This window comes from Micropterus dolomieu, linkage group LG12, assembly GCF_021292245.1.
Source record: "Micropterus dolomieu isolate WLL.071019.BEF.003 ecotype Adirondacks linkage group LG12, ASM2129224v1, whole genome shotgun sequence".
In the NCBI taxonomy this organism is placed as follows: domain Eukaryota; kingdom Metazoa; phylum Chordata; class Actinopteri; order Centrarchiformes; family Centrarchidae; genus Micropterus; species Micropterus dolomieu.
Genome location: NC_060161.1, coordinates 18,144,118 through 18,165,320, shown reverse-complemented (window position 1 = coordinate 18,165,320; position 21,203 = coordinate 18,144,118). Strand labels below are relative to the sequence as shown.

Here is a 21,203-nt window from a genome sequence, read left to right as displayed (position 1 = left end):
CTCTGTGTTCCCCCCCCCCCCCCCCGTTATCGCTTTCCTTCCAGGTCCCTCCTACACATGAGACTGCAATTCTCCTATGGCTGTTCAGCATCCCAGATAATCGCTGAAAGCACTGTTCGTAGACAAAACAGGGATACAGGGATATTTCGATGGTAGCAGTGTGTGGGAAAGATAATGTAGTCAAATGGGAGAAGTCGCGACTCCCCACTATGACTAAGCAGCCTCCAGCAAGGCGCAATATGACAGATATTTGTTCTAGAGATCAGGCTGGTATTTGTTGAAACTAATAAACAACAACATGCATCCCCAGCATCACCTTGTGAGCAATTTGATTTCCCACAATATCATTTTTCACACCTTTCTTTGAATAAAACTTCAAATTAACTTAATTTTCTTGGTTTGAGGTGGGATATGTACCTTTTTTTGTTGCACTTCAGGGATGGAGAAAATTGCAATGAAAGGGTTCTATCAAGACAGCACATGTGCAAGTGTGCTTTTGTGTGTAAGTAAAACACAAAGTGACAAAAAAGCACATTAAACACAGAGGCAGTCACATCAAAGGAAAAGCAAAACATATCTCAACTCAGACGCACATAAAGAGACAGAAAATTACCTGTAGATGTCTGATGGTAAAAATGACAGGGTCAGAGAGGTAGACTTTGTTAGAGTCCTTGTTGATGGCAGCCGTGATAACTGGTGAGTTGACAATGACAGAGTAATTGGTTGCCATGGCTTCATTGCCCAGCTTCATGCTGGCGTTTTCCGTTGAAAGGTATACCCCAATGTGTTTGTACAGGACGAATGCGATCCGAATTTCACCTGCAGGAAGACGATCGGGGAAAGTGTTCAGTTTACTAGTCTATTAAGATTATCTCTCAAATGCAACTAGGATTCGATACAGAACTATGAAAAATAGTCCCAGACCAAAGTACACAAACCTATGAGCACACACATTTGGCCACACAGCGCAGTGCCAGAAAATTGGTGTGTTTTTTCTTCCATCAAGAGGCAAAAAGTATATTTTGTATGCTAGTTATACGGCTTATAAATACTATTCAATTTAAGAAACTTTGGCAGCACTTGAGGACAAAAGGAATGCAGGAAGAAAATGACTCCGTTGTACCTTTGTTGGCACAAGAATCCGAAACTGTATATAGTAAAACTGTTAAAATAGAGACCAATGTCAAGGTTGCCAAAATAGTTCCACAAGAGGAAATAAAGGATAACTCTTTCCCAAATCAACAAACAGTTATTTTAATTCAGCATTCAAGAAATGTGGTTACCACTCATCTATTGGGGCCAACAAAGGCGAACATTTTTCTTGTTAATAATTTCCTTCTCTGTCATACACATCTCTTTCCCCTCCTGCCGTCTCACTTTTGAGTACTGATATGAAAGAAAGTTCCCTCCCGCTGCGGCTGAGATCACTCACTCAGATGAAACAAAAACAATTTGGGTGCTATAGCACTGGCTGATGGGGAAATATCCGCCACCCTGCTATAATGATCCGCCTGGGCACGGCTGGACATGGACATAGTCATCCAGCTTAGAGGCACTGGGCGCAGCTTGAGTCGATTTCGATTTGCATGAGCTGATAATAAAGTCTAAAAATGGGGCTGCATTGCTCCTGAAGATAGCTATGTATTGTGTCTAACTGCCTCATTTACAGTTTAGAGGCAGTGCTTGAATGTAACTAATTCTACAGCCAAGGCCCTGTTTAAACACTGCAGAACGATCCCTGTGCTTTATATGCAGCCCAAAAAAGGATTTGAGAAGCAAATTGAAAGTTATTCACAGGCATCTATAATGAAATTCCTACAGAACCACAGCAGCCCATGCGATATGTCACATCCACATTTGGAAAAAAACTAACAAAAAAACCCCAGAAAGAATTTTCGATTAATTACAGTGGATCTTGTATGCCATGAACATTCTTCAAGTAATACAACAGTATTTCAATTATAGCAAAGTCGCATTTTGTCTGTTCAATCTTTTATCACAAGCCTGAATAATACTCTCAGCGAAGTTGCGCACAAGGCCTGATTACACTTCAAGCCAACAATAGGGGACCAATGAAAGCAGATTCAAAAGGTCTGACTACTCACCGTTTCTTCCGTGCTGCTTTAGCGTGTTAGCTGAGAGGTGGATGGAGTTGCCCTGTCCTCCAGTTTGTGGGAACTTCAGATCAGGCAAATTCCCATCTGTGCTCATCCTTGCCACCTCCAGCTCTGCACACAAACAGATCAAACCCAAACGAGACACACATTTAATAATCAATATTAGGCTTTATTAATAAGGCTCTTTTTTATTATACAAGCTAATAGACAAAATAAGTGCTGCAGACTACATAGTAAAGAACTGCAGAGGCACAACGGTGCACAATATTCCAGCTGAGGTCTTAAGGGAAATATTCAACATTATTGGCAATACGGTTGTTTGATTTCTTGCTGAGAGTAGGTTGCGAAGATTGATACCACTATAGTGTCTGTGCCTTGAGTATAGTGCTATGTGCTATAATGGTTGTAAACAAGTTCTCTGTTATGTGAACTTTCATAAACATTGGACCTTTTCCTATCTCTAACTTTCATCCCATGTCACATGAGCAAGACATTAGACCAGGGGCCGGCAACCCCCTTTCTGACTAGTAATTGCAGTAATTATATAATAAATAGGGCTTTCAATCGATTAAAAAAATCTAATTGATAACAAGTTTTGTAACTTGTTTGTAGTTTCGTAATTAATTAATCGAATAAATCAAAATAAATCATATATATCGATATTTGCCATGATAAGCATTAAAAATAGTGCATCAACGATAATAAACAATTATTAGATTATTGAATACCTTTTTTTCACTGTTCATATGCAAAAACAATGCCACAACAATTTTTAGTTAAATAGTAATTGTTTTTTTGTGGTGTTGTGGATGACACCAGCCTCCTAGGTTTGTATAAGCAAGGCGCCATTGCACTGAACAAGAGCAGGTCAAACCTGAGCTGGAACACGTAAGTATTGTTAACTACCAACATGCCATGTGTTGCACTTGACATCTATGTGACTTATTTGTCATCACTGCTCTTAGGAACTAACAACTCTAGGTGGGAGCAGCCATAAGTAAACATCAAACACATCCCTAATCACATCCCTGATTCAAAAAGCCATTCTCTAGTGTTAGCAGACTTTATCAATGCATGCATCTCCAATGAGCACTAAAGACTGTAGGTCTTGCAGCTTTGAAGTGTTGCCTCCCTCTCAACTCTGTGTGTGCAGGATAGGTTAGCGTCTTGCTATATGCCTCTTAATCAAGTGACTATGAAGTGTTCAGGTGATATTGTTTCTTCTTAAATTCTAAAAAAACAAAGGTTGTCTTCACTTTGGGGGGGAAAAAAAGAGATGCCTTCATTTCAAGGAATCTTTCTCTTTGAGAAGAGTGGCGAGAGCGAGAGATACAAGGAGGAGATAAAGACCTGCTAAGGAAGACGCGCTTGCTTCTGAGGCAACTCAGCAGCTGTTGTGTCTGAAGCAAGCTCCTAATTTATGGTTCAAAGACTTCAACGTCATACAGCAGAGGAAAATGAGCTGCTGATAGGAGCCTAGCTGAAATAAAAAGCTCATTCCATCAAAGTTATTACCGTATGATACAATTCAGTTTAATAAAGCAGTCGAGTGTCTCTAATCTCAAGTACCTGACCTGTGTGAAGTCTCGGCATTCCTAAATGTCACATGAACTCCCAAAGCACTGAGATGAATCCACTGATTCATTTGTATGCACACATGCAGAAAAGAGGTTGCACAAATGTCAAATTCCAAAAGAAGAGGTGAGCAATATGGACTAATACAGGTGTTTGGCATGAGTAAACAAGCTGTCATTATTGCAGTGGCACTTCACTTGTAAATGAACATAGAAATGATGTAGTGTATGTAAAGAATGACACTTTTAACACAGTTTAACCGTTATATGTTCAAATGCAGTTACGGTTATATTATTGACACAGAAGTTGTATGTAATCTAGATGTCTAAAACACTTGAAAGGATGAGTTCCAAGAATTTGGGAAATGTGTTTATTTGGATTCTTGCCAAGAGCTGATGACACGATTGATCACACTTTGGTCTATACAGTAAATATGCCGATTCTGTTGGCAGCTGATTAGCTTATCTTACCATACTGGAGAAGGGGATAACCTGCTCCAAAGGTAAACACCTACCAGCACCTATAAAGCTAAATAAATAACGCTTTATTTTATGTTTGTTTAATCTGTACAAAAACCAAAGTGTAAAAACAACGCATTGTGATTTTACAGGCAGGGTTTCGTGGCCGAGCGCAGTGACTGTCCAAGGAAAAATCTAAGACCAAACCCCCTGTAAAAATCACAACATTTTGTTTGCTTCATATTTTAAGCAGATTCACAAAATTTGTCAAAATGTCTCTTTTACATTTAAACCAACTTTAACTGCGGTTTATAAGATACATATGCATCTTTTCACCCGCAAATCGTCAAAACCATGCAAACTGTACTGCACTGTAGCTTTGGAAAAAAACAAAAAGAAGCCTCTGCCCCACGAAAATCATTTTCATTTAGTGTAATTGAAAATGAAATTCTTACGCTCCACAAAAAAAAAAGAATTATATGTGAATAATTATAATTTAGCAAAAAGGCCAACTAGGACTTTGCTCCTCTGAAAATATTAAGGCAGCATAGCATTAGCATAGCAAACCCCAACCTCCTCGATATGCACAATATTTTTGGTGATTCGTGATTCTTCCAGGTACTGTATACCCTCATTAGTGGATGTTTTTTTGACAGCTCTGTCTGTTTTCCACCAAATGTAATTGTGTAACCACTTGCGATGCCTTGATGTTAAGTGTCTGTTTTTTTTTATTTCAGAACTGCGTTTTGAGACAGAACATTCACTTTCATATAGGCTCCCATCATCTGTCTAAGAGGCTGATTTCTGACCATGATCACATTTTCACAGTCAATGACACTGCATTTACCTCTACTATTCCACTTCATTAACGGCTGGCAGATTTGTCTGCAGTGGAGAAACTCAACTTCAAACGCAATTTCAAGTATAAGAAATAGAAACTTCATTAAGCCTGGTAAGGCATTCAGCTGATGATCTGATGTCAGTGGACTATGACACCTCTGTCTTTGATAAAGGTTAGTGCCCATGAAAAGCTACAAAGAAGCCACATTTAATCCTCCCTTTGTAACTGTTCTCATACCAAAGCTTCCCATACCATCTCTTAAAAAAACCCCAAAACCTTTGTATTAACATTCTCTTGTGCTCTTGCAAAGGCCAGGGGGTTTTGGTGATACATTCCTATTCAACTTAGCTAAGACAATACCCCAGATAGCTCACCATTCCCTGGATTCCAAGCCTGTCTTTGGAATAAAGGAAGCATTTTTCTTCTCCGTCTCTCACTCTCTTTTCCTGTGTGGTTGTGTAAAAGAGCTTACGACGGGCTTTAGGGAATTTCTTTGATGCCATAGTAGTTGTTAGACCCAAAGGCTATACCTTCAAAGCCCGTTTAAATAACACGCTAATCGGCAGAAATCCGTTCAAGAGATTATCATGCAGAGAGTGAAGCACACTCGTGTGCAGACAAAGTCCTAGACGCGCACATGCACTGTGACATGTAAACAAACACAGACACAATGGGTGACGATTGGAAATATCCTTTTTCTTTGAAAGCGAAGAAAATAGATCTCATTAACAGCTTGAGTCTAAAACTGGAACAAGCCTTTCGTACTGCTCAAGACTCACTTTAAAGCACTGCTACCGGCTCACCCCGACATTGAGAACGTGTCACCAGGTGCAATGCGTGTGAGCTATGGCGCACCTGCACACACACAAAGCCCTTCACTTTACATTTAAGTCAATGTGGGATATCAATAATTAACTGCTGCAGTGATTACCCATGTTTAAATGGGCCTACTTGTCCTCATTTAACTACCCTGCATGGCATGAGGGATTGCAGGAGCCAACTGGCTGAAAAAAATAAGCAGAGCAAACAAAGAGATAAGGGCTAGTAAACATGTCACCAGCACATAATTAACCAGACTACCAGTATGCGCTATAAAATCTCACTCGAGTTGAGCAGGCATCGTCTCATTCCCCTCTCCAAACGAGCCCAGAATCTCCTTAATACCCACATGAATTGTGTGCCAGATACAATGAAATCCTTTTTATTAATTCTCCTTACTTCCTTTTAAGTCAGTAGACCTATATTTTTAGGTTGCCATGGCAGCAGGAACTTGGGAAAAAAAGCTCCACTTGTTCAGAGAAGAGATCCATCATAGCATTATTTTTTCTTAATTCCCCCTTGCCCCACTAGTCTACGTCTTACGTCTGCAAAAAAAAGTTATTTGATTTAATTTTATTTTGTGCCCCGTAAACGGTTCTTAGTGTAAACTGCAGATTTAATCAATTGGAATTTTCCACAACTGATGTATCCAACTTTGAAAAGCACCACTCAGGAAAATGTTGGTGAAAGAACTTCACTTGGTATTTATACACAGAATAATGAGCCCTGATCCCTGATCTGCACGACTAGTGGTTAATTCACTCAGGACAACTACATCAAATACTTTGCTTGCAATAGTTATTGTTTGGCGGTGTGGCTTTGTTATGGGACCCACTGCCTCTCCATGTGCCTTCGTGCATACATGGAAAGCCCAAGGCAGAGAGCAGCAGCAGCAGCAAAGACCCCCGGGTACAGAACAGAGCTGCATCAATAAATACAGAAATACATTGATTGGTCAGGAAAAGCCTCAAAGGAGGAGCTGGGGTGGCGGTTGGTTACAAGCGGCTTGCAGAGAAAGCAGCAAGGGTAGGCAGGCTAGAGCGGCTTAACTAAGGCTCCTTGTATGGCTTTGCCAATGAATGCTAGCAGGGAAATCAGCTGAGCTGTCAGCTTATGTAGGCTTCACATGACATGGGCTCCTATCAGCTGATGCACTATGATTGTGATCTGAGCTTGACTTTGTTGCCTGCCTGATTTCTGGCTATTAATTGACATGAATATAAACATAATCATTTCTACATAATTGTTGATTTTCAGCTGACTGTCATCAGCCATAAGCAGCCCTGCCAAACTTAACCTCCTGCGAGGGAGAAAGCATTAGTCCAGTGACCTTCATGCTTGTTCCACAGCCTCAAGAGCTCTGCTGTCAATATGAGCGCACCCTGGATCAATAGCTGTATTGTGAACTTTGTAACCCCTGTACAACTGGCAAGACCAGTGAAGGATGAAACAGGAGACACACAAGAGAAACACCACTAGTAAACAAAGATCGAAGCAAACACTCAGCTCTTTAAATTTAATTTTCTAAATATCATAATTGACAATGCTGGGTCTTCCAGCTGAGGTAATAATTTGTTTCCCTGCAGCTTGAGGAGAAATTAACTTAATTCTTTCCAAGCTGGTTTATTCTAGCAGACGAAGACATCCAAATTAAAGTGTACCTTGCTAACTTGTTTTGATCTAAAAAAAAAACAGTTCTTTGTCTGTATGTACAAGATGATTGTGTGTCATCACAACTAGTCTGAAAGCCAATCATGTTGGAGTATGTCACTTACACGTAAGTGTGATGTGGAAACCTCTCTCGACCTTTTGCGACGTATGAGACACCTTGTGTCAAGTAGTGAAACATTTGAGATACAACATTTGCATACTTTATTCAGTGTTTCAAAACTTGTAATTTCAAGAATTTTGGTGAAAAAATGGCCCTGACATGACTCTTTATTAGAATTTGAGCCATTCCCTACAAAGACAAATTTCTAGAAGAGCCATATCAGTAAATACTTACATTCATATATGTGTGTGGGTTGCTCACAGGAAGTCAGCTTGGCCAGAAAGTCTCCAATACTCATTCTTTCAACTCTGACTAAACAAAATGTCCTTAAGAAAATGTCCTAAATTTATTGTCGAATGTGCCCCAGCGAGCAACTTTCATAGCAATGAATGGGGTGGCATCTTAGAATCTGGTCTCCAGCCCATGGGAAAATCCCTACAAGTCTCAACTTATCTTTCCAAAACCAGTGTTTTGTTATGTCTTAAAACATGTGGGGGATTTCAAACAAGCAAATCTTTATTCACATACATTTGCATGTGTGGATGCACAACTAAATTTTCCTAGTATTTACTCACGGATGTTGTCGGTGTTCTCTTGCACGATGTCCGTCTTCAGCAGGTTATCGGCCAGGACAAAGGCCCCTTGCTCCACCGTGTCCAGCAGCATGGTGGCAGCCCTCAGCTGCTCGCCTGTGCTCAGCTCCCCCCACGCTGCCTGGGCGTGCGGCTGCAGCAAATTGTTGACCGTCTCCACCATGGCCTGGGAAGTCCAAATCATTGATTTAGTGAAAAGAAGCTAAGCTGGCCTGGGACTACTGTTGTTCTGAAATGGTGATTTGGTAAATGGAATGAAATGAGTGAAGGAGGACCATAGAGAGGTCAGCACTGACAAATATCACATTAGCCCCCCTACCGTTTTTCATTTGAATTATAAATTCCTTAATAATCTTTCTACTGATCAATATCATGACCCTATTTCCAATTAATTTAAAAGTTACGCTTTAGGACATGGATCGTCAACTAGTAGCAACAACACCTGAATCTGTAATGACACTGGATATGTTGTTAGATTCCTTTTGTTACCGTTTCCATGTAAAATGAATCATGTAGATGAATCAGAGCCAAAGCTTACACGACTAGAGGCCAATTCTTACATGTCTTGAGGCTAGAGTCTTTAATTGGTGTGATTAATGTTCTCCCGTGCAGACAATCCCAAAACAGAAAAGAAACACCAAAACATTGAGACATTCCAATGGACGTACAAAGTATTTGCTGGTAGCAACTTTCTGCACCTATTCAGCTCACATCTTTCCTGCATGTTGATAGCAGAGAACAACTACTGTGCCTTCTTTAATCGCCCCACAACAGTGCTGAAGCTAGCAAGCAAGGAAGAGACAAGAACATTCTCAAGACAAAATGAAAAATTAAGAGCCATTAAAGATTTAAAAATGCCAATGGCAAGATTTATGAATGGAATACTAATTGGTCAAGCAAAGCAATCCATTCCCCTTGCCACTGCTCCGAAGTGCGAAGCGCAATGGGCCCGACTGCCCTTACAGTACATTAGGTGGTCAGAGGCATAGTTATTAGAAATGCCCTGCACTACTAATAACAGAAACACATCCACCCTTCAAAAGGAAATATTTCTGATAAAAGTTTGCTTCAAATTCTGATACTCCCTCTGCACTTCTTCAAAAGCCGGTTTACACACATCCTGAAGATGGAAGCTATGATGTATGTTAAAAACAGGGGGCTGTCACACTGCAGAACTTCTCTCTGAACTTTACTCAGATCCCCCTTTTGATCAGTGGATTATGAAAGGGAATAAGAGTTTTAGTATGACTCAGAAACAGCACGGGGATAAAGCCAAAGGCGATAACAGAAATCATGTGCTGTAGTGTATCAAATGAAATCCTGATCAAAAAAAATACAAAGCATACAAGTGTATAAGTGTAATGGACCCCCAAGTACCTAATAATGTTAAGTTGTATGTTTCAAATCACTGTGATAGCAATAGGAGACGGAGGACTGATTGTGTTCAACTCGCTGGCGCTGGATGAGAATTTCAAATAGCACCAGCTGGCTTTTCCTCATTCAAAACATACCCCCCCACACATTAAGCCACCCACGACCAGAGACAACCACACACACACACACACCCACCCACCCACACACGCACAGCGAAAGACTGACGCAAGAGTGAACGCACACCTCTGCACCTGCTAGTATACAAAAACACAGACAAACTCGCAGGCACATGCACAAACCACAGTAAGACAGCAACACGTACACATGCACAGGCAGTCTACCAACTTTGATGTAATCATTCATTATCTGCAGCCAATCTCCAATCACACCTTTTGACATTCAGCTAGAGGCAGAGGTTGATTCACTCTCAATTAAGAAGCTCTTTTTCTTCAGGCACTGACATTTCTTTTACCTTTGTTCAACCCCTGCAAGATTCTTTTTTTCTGCACTTCTTAAAACACTGAAATTACGGCTCTTCAGGGAAAGGATTGATGGACCTGCATAGGAGGCTGTCTCGCTTTTTCGCATGCAGAAGAGACGTACAAAAAAAAAGTACAAGGGGAAGGAAAAGCCCACCTCCCAAAGCCCGAGGGATGGGTCAGAAGCTTGAGGAGGAGGGAATAAGCAAGCCTGAATAGAACAATCGAGGGCAGAGTATGCAGTATGTAACAAAAGTTAATATTGGAATAAAGATCTGCTTTCTTCCTGGCCCCTCAGGCATTCATAAAACCGTCTGAAGAAAAATAATTAAGCTGACATTCACTCATGGTGCATTATTTGGACATGTGATAGACTAAATCACTGTGACGCTAGTTATTCATTACTGTTATTAATATGCACATAGCATGCCAATTTCCCCTCATTCAAACCAGAGACTGAACTCCTGATGTAGAGACTGTAGAGTATTGTCTCCTTGTTAGAAGGCAGGTATGCACAGCATGCTTTACTGATGAGACAATTACCTCACTAAAAAAATGTAATGCAAAAGATGTCTCCTTTCATTATCAACAATAGGAAGTGTGTCTTAAAACTACTTGTTGCCAGTAACTGGTGTTGCAGTCTGATAAGAGAAACGTGGATTACGTGTCAGCCGAATAGTGTGGAAGAAACTTCCAAAGCGAACCAGGACAATTAAGAAAGGTAACTTTGAAAGGTCGTACTGAGTGAAAAATGTCTTTTATGTGTTATTACCTTGTGTTTTGTTCAGCTATCTGTGTGTGACAAACAGCCCAGGAGCTATCATTAAGGACACTGTCCTTCATGCTTTTTTTTCCTGGGATTTTTAGGGGTTTTACATTCTACATAGGGTGAGAATCTTCAAAGTGTCAAGTCTTGAAGAAAATAATGACATTTTGGGAAGACAGACGAGAAAATTAACGTATGGTAAATAAGATACAGCCAGCAGCTGGTTAGCTTAGATAGCACAGTTTATCTAAGCACAGACTGGTGAGCTTTAAAGGGGCTGGTAGGCATATTTTGTTACATTTGGACAAAGCCAGGCTAGCTGGTTTGCCCCTTATAGTGGTTATGCTAAGTTAAGCTAACTGGCTGCTGGTGATAGCTTCATATTTACCATTCAGACATGAGAGCTGTATCTTTAAGGACACATTTTATAGCTCAGCAGCAACAACAAAACAACTTTTGTTGTTTCAAAAACAATCCATTAAAACAGTTTTACAAGCCAATCCAGCAGGGAATCCTGCCAAACCAAGAAGGAGCATAATCCATTAATTTATCTAAAAACATGAAAATCATCCAAGCTTTGGATATACAGTGAATTCTACTGCTTTTTTAAAAGGCTGATACCAATCTTTTTTTGTAAATCTCAGTATTTTTTAAATCCCAGCTATGGCTATGTTACCAAATACATGTCAAAATTGCATATTTACATGTTTTTATATCAAAGCCACCTCTTCCTCTTAAGTGTCAAAATATTTTTGCTGACAGACTTTGCACCCAGGGGTGTATGTAATATTTCTGTCCAATAAAATATCATCATAGATTTTGGCTTGATTCAACCAACCCCTCCTACCAAATATACTGAACCAAATTCTAAAAGCAACGCTTTTATTTTTGCCCCCATTCATCATGAGCTGAACTCAAAGATCAAAGACTTTCTCGATGTACACAAAAGGCCTATTCCTCTCAAATATTGTTCACAAAAAAAGTGTTGCTGCAAATTTTCGAGTGGCCTTTTATTGTGGCCAGCTTAAGGTACACCTGTGCAATACCCATGCTGTCTGATCAGCAACTTGATAGATATCAACCCTGTGAGGTGGATTATCTCGGCAAAAGAGAAGTGCTCACTTACAGAGATTGATAGATTTGTGAACAATATTTGAGAGAAATAAGCCTTTTGTGTACATAGAGAAAGTCTTAGATCTTTGAGTTCAGCTCATGATGAATGGGGGCCAAAACAAAAGTGCTGCATTTATAATTTTGTTCAGTGTAAAACATGTGAGTAAATTCTTATAAGCAGTATGAACATTTGTCACAGGTGTGTATTTGAGCAACAACACTGCCAAAATCCCTGGTGCTGTCAAAGGAAGAGTAGCCCGTCATTAAAGTCAAAAACACATCCCTCCTCTCTCTCTCTTCCTTGTCCATGTAGAAAGTGACAACAATAACTGTAAAGACTAATGGCCATTTTGCACTCCACCTCCTGTCTATGTTTCAACTCCTAAATGGAATCCCTCCCCATGTTTAATCATTCCCCAACCTACAATTTAAAGGAAAAAGACATCAGACCACAGGGGGGAAAAAAGATATGAAAGCCATTTTAGGGGACCTTGAAGGTTAGTGGATGGGTTTAGCTTAACCCAAGTAGCCACATACACATTCAAAAGGCCTTTTATGCAATACAGGGAACATTTACTTTCTTGCTGAGAGACAGATGAAAAGACTGACCACACTCATGTCTATATGGTACATATAAAGCTACAGCCAGCAGCCAGTTAACTGTGCAAAGTTAACTAAATCTGTCTACGAATAGTTGTATTGTCTATTCCATATTTATATATTTCTACATTTATTTATCAACTGTATGTTTGTCTACGTGTAGCACCTTATCACCAAAGTAAATTCCTCGTATGTGTAAAACACTACTTGGCAATAAAGCTCCTTCTGATTCTTCTACCAGCAGCTGTTTGTTTAATCAGTACAAAATATAAAAACAATTTATTGGCCAGACAGAGTGATTTGTTGGAGTCCTGTTGTCATTGTGAGGTTGCTAGGCAACCAATTAATCAAACAATTTGTTTAAGCAAACAATATTGTAATGGTAATGGATAGCAAGTGGGTTAAGGTCATAGGTCATCAGTTTAGCTGAAGATGACATCTTTTCAAGTTTGATTATATATATATATATATATATATACACACACACACACACACACACACACACACACCAGGCAGGCATGGAGATGCCTTTTCTTGCCATGATGCTATTTCAATGCCAGAACCCTGCCTGTTTGTATTTGTGTTCCCTCCATGTAATCTGTCCCCATATGGGGAATCTTGTTTTGCTCCCTTTTCATGCACAGAGCAGGATAATTGCATTTTGAAAATGCTGGGCTCATTCTACAAACTTTCATGAGATCTGTGTGTGAACAGCATAATTTCCAGCCTCAGCGGGAAATCACAAATGGGGGGTGGGCTGGGATGGGGGGTGCACCCAAGCAGCACACCACTACCATCATCATAGCATCACAGTCTGTGCAGTGGAGTCGTAGATATGTGATGGCGCCTTGCCACTACTTTACTGCTATTAGCTCACATCTATCAAATGTACTGGCTCACTTTTCTGCTGCTAACTCCCTACCATTTTTAAGCTACTTTATGTTCCTCTGCTTTAAGAGTGTAAGCCAGCAGTGCTTAAAAAAAAACGTTCCTGGTACGTGAGGAAATGCTAATCATTAACGTCTGGAATGTTCCACCTGGAACAAGGATGATGCCTGGGTGTGAAAAGCAGCAGTGCACGGGCCATTTATACCAACGCAGAAGGAAGGATGGGAGAGGTGGACATCAGCATGCGTTTGGCAGTAGTCCAAGCCAACCCGTGCTGTGTGTGCTTCTATCTGTGTGCTGATTGATGAAATGAACTCTGGGTCTGAGAAATTGATTCTGGCTGAGGCTGATCTCTCTCTCTTATCTTCCCTCTCTGGCTTGCTCGCTGGTCTGCTTTCTGTGTGCACTCCGCTCTCATCCTCTCATTTCTTCTCACTCCCCCTGTCCTGTTCACCTGTTGGTTCCACTCACTTGTTTTCAAACAAGGTGGGGTGTTCACTCTATCTCCTCTTCTATCTGACTACATGTCTCTTGACTCAGCTGAAGCGGTTGCATCAGTATTTCATTCACGGTTTCATTTCACCTGCTGGCCAAGTCATCTGTCTTCTTTGAGAATCTCTGCAACCTTCTGGTTTAATATTTGATGAAGCATTTCCTCAGTAGTAAGCAGGTGTATGTGAGTTACTGAGGGACTACCTTTGTGCTTTTTCCCCCTTCATCTTACTATTGTACAAATCCCAAATAGCGGCCCTTTATTTACAGCAGAGAGAGGCAGACTTTCATGTGAAATAGACGTACTATATTACACACATGCCTTTATTTCTAAGTGTCCCTGTTTCGTGAGTGTATTTTATTGTATTTTAGAAAGAAGCCTTCTTGCTTTCTGATCGGCTGCTTCGTTACTTGCTGCCAATGCTGTCAAAGCCAAATCAAAACTTCATCCAAGGTGACCGGTTGCCTTATTAAATTCAATAAAGTGTTTATTCCACCATCCAGTCCATCAGTGTCACAGAGTTGTGTTGTACACTTGGCTGCTCTGACTTTCTCTTTTCATAAAAATTCAGTTTTTATTGACAAATTACTTCCAGTCACTGACCATTGACTTGACAATGAAACTTAACATTTCCTGCACAGATGTTTTGTGTTAAAAGCCTTCCAGTGCCAGAAGGGCATATTTCTAATCTCCCTAGTTTCTTGTAGGCTTTTAATTTCAAACATTCTTTTAATTTGGAAAGGAGTTTATGATGTGTTTGACTTTTTTAACCAGCCAGTCAGTGTCCACCTTTATATGTATGTATGTATGTGTATTAATAGACTGAAATTGAAATGCAATTTAATAAAATAAAATGAAAACCAAATGATATATAAACATAAATTCCTCAGTATTTGAGAGATCCTCCCACTCTCTCCACTTAGAGCAGAAACGGCTCACACAGACTATTCAGGCAGAACTCTGCACTGCAGGACAGACGAGGAGGTCTCTGTTCATGAGTATGTGTTTATCTTCATCTTTCAACAAACTGACTACCAGGGAACTTTTATCATCTCGTTACATTCCCAAACGAGGAGCCTCCATCCGTTTCGCCTGCTCTAAGGTCATCCCGCGCTGTGACACTCCCCCTAGTCATCTTTGCATGCAAAAGTGTCATTTTAATGAGGGGTCGGAGCTCAACATCCTCCCTGTATCCTGCAAGTCCACGCTCACTTGGCTCCTACTAAGGCACAAGATACTATTTTGATCTTTTATGTGTTGAAATAGCGTGGCATAATTTACTGCGAATCCCACATCTTCAGCTTGCTTTAAAACAAAAGCAATGCCAGAGGATGAAGCTAGCGTGTTTGACTTTAGCTGTGGTACAACATAGATGGATATAATCACAGTAATTGGACGACCGTAATGTCAATGCCTGTAAACAAGCTGCCATTAATATGACCAAAAGGCACAGGAGGCAGACCGCTATTTTTATCATGTTTGTTCGAAAATCAAAGGGCACAACAGAGAAACATTCCTGCAGGGGAAATGCAGAACATAGGGAGTTGATCATTATACGCTTTGTAGCTTTATCAAGGCCAAATCCTGTTCAGTGGGATTAGATTCGCTATCACACAAGGCAGAGATCAGTGTTTATGAACAACCAAGAAAGTTTCAGAAGTAGTCATAATTAATGTTTGTTTCATCTGTACAGGATCAACAGAGGCAGGGAGACGGGTTCAAACGTTCTGCTGATTGTAATGAGATGGAGACCTCAGTACAAGGTGAATTCAAGTTTATCACTTAAACAAGATAGAATCCCTTAATCGAGACGAGAAGCACCCCTCATCTCATTTAGACATCAACCTCAAGCCCTGTATTTTATTTTGGATTATGTGCTCCTTCCCCACAACTACACCTGCACTCACACAATCTGCCTTTTTCCCAAAGTGCTGTCAAAGTCTGTTTTCAGCACCACGCGTGGTCTCTGAGCAGAGGGACAGCAGAGGCAGGTGCACCTTTCATTTGCTTTGTATTCCTCTGCTAATCCCACTTATGTCAGCCACCAGGGCCCTGTTGGAGAAAACATTGCCAAATTTCCCTAATCAATGAGTGTCCCTCAAAGGATGGCAGCGAGTGCAGTCAATGCCTGTGTTTACCTAAGGCCACAGATGTTGCTGCATTACTGAGGTTTGTCACGTGAAAGCTCCTTGCTGTTGTTTGAATTCATCAACCCAGCGAGGTAACGGAGCAGAGGAGGTGGCACAGCTGAGCAGTGTGTACAGTCACGTGTGCTAGTGTACAATACATCCTCAGTATATTGACTGCACTGCGAAAACATGCAAGACATGAACCCAGAAGCAGATCCATGCAGATGCTTTTGATTTGCAAGAGCATAGATGTGTATGTCATGTCTCTTTTGTTTTTTAATTTCTTTAGCCATGCTAGTGGTGTAGCACTATGTAAAGCAATATCAGTGTGTCAGTCAACCACTTGGTGAAGTGATCTAGACTGAAACATCTCAACAACTCCTGGATTGCCATGAAATAGGCTAGGTAGGATGAAGCACTACAACTATGAGGTTGACAATGTTTATTTTTTAGTAAAATGTTTCCCCTCAGCATGAATTGTGATGACATCTAACATGAGCTGAGTTTAAAGACTTTGGCCAAATTCCTGCCAAACTAGCTATCTAATCAGCTCAGCTTTACGCTGTGTTTAGTATTGATTAGCAAACGTTAGCATGCTAAACTACAATGATGAACATGCTCAACATCAGCATATTGTAGCATTGCATTGCTAGCATTGACCATACAAACATTTAGCATATCCTCACAGAGCCGCTGGCGTGTCTGTAGACTCATGGTATCGTTTAAAGAAATTTTAATCTTTGTTATTTGTAACAATGTGTTAGTAAGTCTCTCAATATTTGAATTCCCCAACCAGACTAATTCCAACTGAAAGCGCAAAGTTTTCAAAACACAAATCACAAATATATATTGTTGCTTTTTTTTTTTTTGTAAAAGGCCCAGTCATTTCTTTAAAAAGCTGGGCATCGAAGATTTCAGAGAAAATAAACAACTCAAACAGGAGTAAATAGTGCATTTGTTGGGGACTACTTTCAGCTGTGTGTGTTAGTGAGTATTTACAGAACAAGGATGGTGCATGACTCAAAAGAAACTACAGTGCTCATGTATACTGTAATGAGGTAACCAGTCAACAGTGTGGCTTAGCAATATGTTTTTTTTTTTTATTCTTCTGGTCAACAAAGAAGGTCTATGGCGCAAAAGAATAAGCTATTTCAGGCTTTGGCTGCACAGATAATTGGCAATTGTTGGTTTTGGTTGATTGTTGGCTTTTCTATGGCATTTGTTGAGCATATAAAAAATATAGAATACCACCAGCCTTATCCGTTAAGCATGCCACACCCTAAAACCCATCTGCACATGTGAGCACGTTCAACCGTATGCAAACATTCATTCCACTTGGATGTCATTTGCACAATCACATGACTATATATAGAGTTAAGTGCCTTCTGACATGCCTCAGAGGAATTGAGGCAAAATACATGTTGCTTAACATGAGCGCTGCAGAGCACACATACAAAAGAGCATCTGGGTCTAATGTGCAGCTTTATTGGAGCCATCTGTCTGAAAGACAGGGATGTCAACTTCTTCTATAGTTGTCTTAGTCAAGGTAGAAATGAATCTGATGACAGTTAAAATGTTGCCACAGAGTTAACAAAATCACTTAGTAGGCCGAGAAATAGCTGAGTGAAGCGGTGAGGCCCCCCCTCCCAAATTGGGACACATATGCATTATGCATCAGGGAGAATCATAACATGCCATGACTTTGGCTGACTTAGTAGATAGAAGCTGACTTGCTGGTATAATGAGGTCACTTCTTTTGGCTCATAAGCATTTGCTGAGAAATGTCGGAGTGCGTTACAAGCCTGAGAGCTTTATTTTTGACTGATGCTATCCACTTATGTGGTTCATTTCACTGGAAAGCAGTGCTGATGTAGTAATTTTGGGGCGTTTTTTAAATGATTGAGACGCCTGAGTAATCCACAACGGATATACTGTATGGCATTTGAAAATTCCCAGCTTCATGCTCAGGACCAACACATAAGGAAGAAGAATATCACAACATATACATGCAGGGGAAGAATGATAACATTTAGGTATGAGGCACCGATGGTATTTACTTGTAATAACTTGATGTAATGTTAATGATGTGTTACTACAGAAATTTGACCTTTGTTTTAATATTAGCATTGCCACAAACACAGTATGGTATACACATATACTGACTTTGATACAGTTCCAATCCTTTACTAGTTCTTTCCACTTCAAAAGGTCAAACTTCAAATGCTGTGGTAAAAATGAAAATGACAGCAAAGTTGCCACAATGAGGGAATGGAGAGTAGGTATGAGGAAAGTTTGGTCCAAATACCTGAACATAAAACCGACAAGAGCGCTCTCTTTTCTGTAGCTGCAACCGAGAGAAAAAAAAAAAGATTTAGCAAAGGGTCAACAGCTCAAACAATTCCACTTGAAACACATTTCTGCTTAAAGTACAGATCTGAGAGAAGTGAGGGAAAAAGAACCCACCGTACTCTTGTAGCGCTCACTTTCCATAAATTGTGTGAAAACCAGTGTATACATTAATTATTATCTTTCAAAAACAGTAGAGACTTTTGTGTTAATTAGCACAAAAATGAGACATCCAAGACATGTGGGAATATGTCTGTAACACTCTCAGATGTGATTTCAAGGTTACTCTTTTTTCCATTTATTTTATTTTTTACTTGAGAAATTTACGTGAGAACTCAGGAGAGTTATTTATCCTTTAAACCTCGGCCACCATTGAGGGAGAGTTAAGTGCTAACAACACTTTAGCATAGCTGCAAAATGACAGGAACCTCAGGCTTAAAGAAATGCTGTTAGCAATGCTTAGAGAGTGAATTATTTTAATTGAGTTCTGATACAAGCAGGGTAGCCAACAGAGCTACTGTGTGGCTTAACAGCTAGGTTCTGGTACCATGCTAAATCCCATGCAGATTAGCTCCAAAGAGTAGCATCTCCCCATAAAGGAGCCTCTTGCTCTACATCACAGCCCACTCTTCTGGAAACGGTCCCGTCCGTACCGTGAGCCAACTACCCTTTGATCATGAAAACGACACTGATCTCGCCGTTTGCCAACTCAATCCTTTCATTGTCTGCTGGCAGATAGCATTGTGCTTCGCTATCAAAAAGGAAAATCTTTAATTCGCTTAGCTCCTTACAGATTGTGTCAAAATGATTGAACTCGGGAGGTAAACATCAGCCACTGTCAGAGCAGAATGGAAGAGTGCTGTGGGCTCCAGTGTTTCCTTGGGGAGAGCTCTCATTAGGAAAGGAATTCAAACTCAAAAGCAAGCTGCAGGGCCAATTTCTCTCCATACATGCACCATACTGCAAGAATGGAGTGTATATCAGAGGACAGAGACTAATAAATCATAAGCATGCCCTTGACCTCTTGAGTTATCCAGCTAGTAAAAGCTTTTTTCTTGTCCCTCAACCAAGCTGTTTTTTTGTTTTGTTTTTTACTCAGCACCGTCTTTGCAAGAGAAACTAAAGAATACAACAGCAATCTCGACCAAAGCAGCAGCCTCCACCTTAAATGTTGTGTTTTATGGGAAACCTTTTTTATTTATTTTTTTTCAAGAGGTATTATAAACTCTAGTTGCTCCTCAATGTGAATTTACTCATCACGCTCCCCTCTGAGGCCTTTTGGCCATCTTTACTGCCTCCCCTCTCCATTGGAGAAAACTGGCACTAAAATCTCAATGGAGACATCTGTGTCTGTTGCGGCAATGAAATAAAAACCGTCCCGAAAAAGCTATCTGAGAACAGGTGTTCATGTTCCTCTACAAGCGAAGCCGCTCCAGCAAATTAACGACTGACATTTTGAATTTCACTGATGTTTGCTTTTCTGTTGGCTGCTCAGCAGACAGAAAGTATTATTTTAGCTCGCCTTGCCTGAGTGCCCCTTACTGCGCTCTGCTGTGAATTGGGGAATAAATGCATTAGCTTCAGGCTCAGCAAAAAAAAAAAATTTACTCTGCACTCCCACAGCGTAGATCTGACTTACTGAAATCTTACCCTGTCCCATTAGTAAAAATCAAGTGGTGCAAATGTAGTGCTTTTGACGAGCATGACATGTGGATAACATCTTTTAAACTACATCAAAGTAAAATTGATGGCATAATACATGATACAAGAGAAAGATATGTGTTTGAGCTATCAACTGAAAGTGAAGGCGTATTTTAGTATGCACTGGACCACAGGAAAATGGTGGATATCATTTTAGCTGACAGCACTAGGCCAAATAGCAGATCATTAAAATAATACCTGTTCAGGTTTGACTGGATTGAAGTCTTGTGGTAGGTATGGCTCCGTTTTGGAAATTCAGAAAGGTTTAGAAGTCAGAATGAAAATGTTGACCTACAATTTCAACACTAGTGACTAAACCTGTTCACCTAAAATTCTGTCATTTTGAGTCGGCTCCTTTGCAAAGGTTGATCTGAACAGTGTCGACAGGCAGGGGAATGCAGGTCATGTTTATTCAGCTTGTTAGCTAGTCAGAATATTCTATTAAAGCAAAGAATTGTATAAAGGGCAGTTTCTAGCTTTTATTATATTATATAACACACACATACATTTTATATATATATATATATATATATATATACACACACACACACACACACACACACATACATATATATATACATACACACACACACACACACATATATACACACACATATACATTTTATATATACATACACACATATATATATGTGTGTGTGTATGTACAGTGTATATATATATACAGTGGGGGAAATAAGTATTTGACCCCTTGCTGATTTTGCAGGTTTGCCCACTTACAAAGAATGCAACGATCTATAATTTTAATCATATGTACATTCTAACAGTGAAAGACAGAATCCCAAAGAAAATTCCAGAAAATCACATCATATGAATTTATTAAAATTGATAACCATCTGATGAGGAAAAACAAGTATTTGACCCCCTGGACAAACAGCATGTTAATATTTTGTAGAAAAGCCATTATTGGCCAGCACAGATGTCAAACGGTTTTTATAGTTGGTGACAAGGTTTGTGCACATTTCGGCAGGGATGTTGGCCCACTCCTCCCTGCAGACAGCCTCCAAATCATTCAGGTTCCGAGGTTGTCGCCTGGCAACTCGAATTTTAAGCTCCCTCCAAAGATTTTCAATTGGATTCAGGTCTGGAGACTGGCTAGGCCACTCCAGAACCTTGATGTGC

General features: G+C 40.2%; 1 protein-coding gene across 5 annotated transcripts in view; it reads right to left on the bottom strand.

Moving 5' to 3' along the window:
- Positions 1-21,203, bottom strand: part of LOC123980592 (adhesion G protein-coupled receptor L3-like) — a 226,187-nt gene that overhangs the window by 48,229 nt on the left and 156,755 nt on the right. For 4 of the 5 annotated variants that reach the window (XM_046065053.1, XM_046065055.1, XM_046065056.1 and 1 more), the window contains 3 exons: positions 8,157-8,340; positions 2,106-2,228; positions 614-819 (listed from right to left, as the gene is read on the bottom strand). In XM_046065053.1, coding sequence (XP_045921009.1) covers positions 614-819; positions 2,106-2,228; positions 8,157-8,340 — 513 coding nt within the window. Of the gene's footprint in view, positions 1-613; positions 820-2,105; positions 2,229-8,156; positions 8,341-18,321; positions 18,361-21,203 lie in introns of all 5 variants that reach the window. The other variant, XM_046065054.1, reaches the window with a different exon arrangement.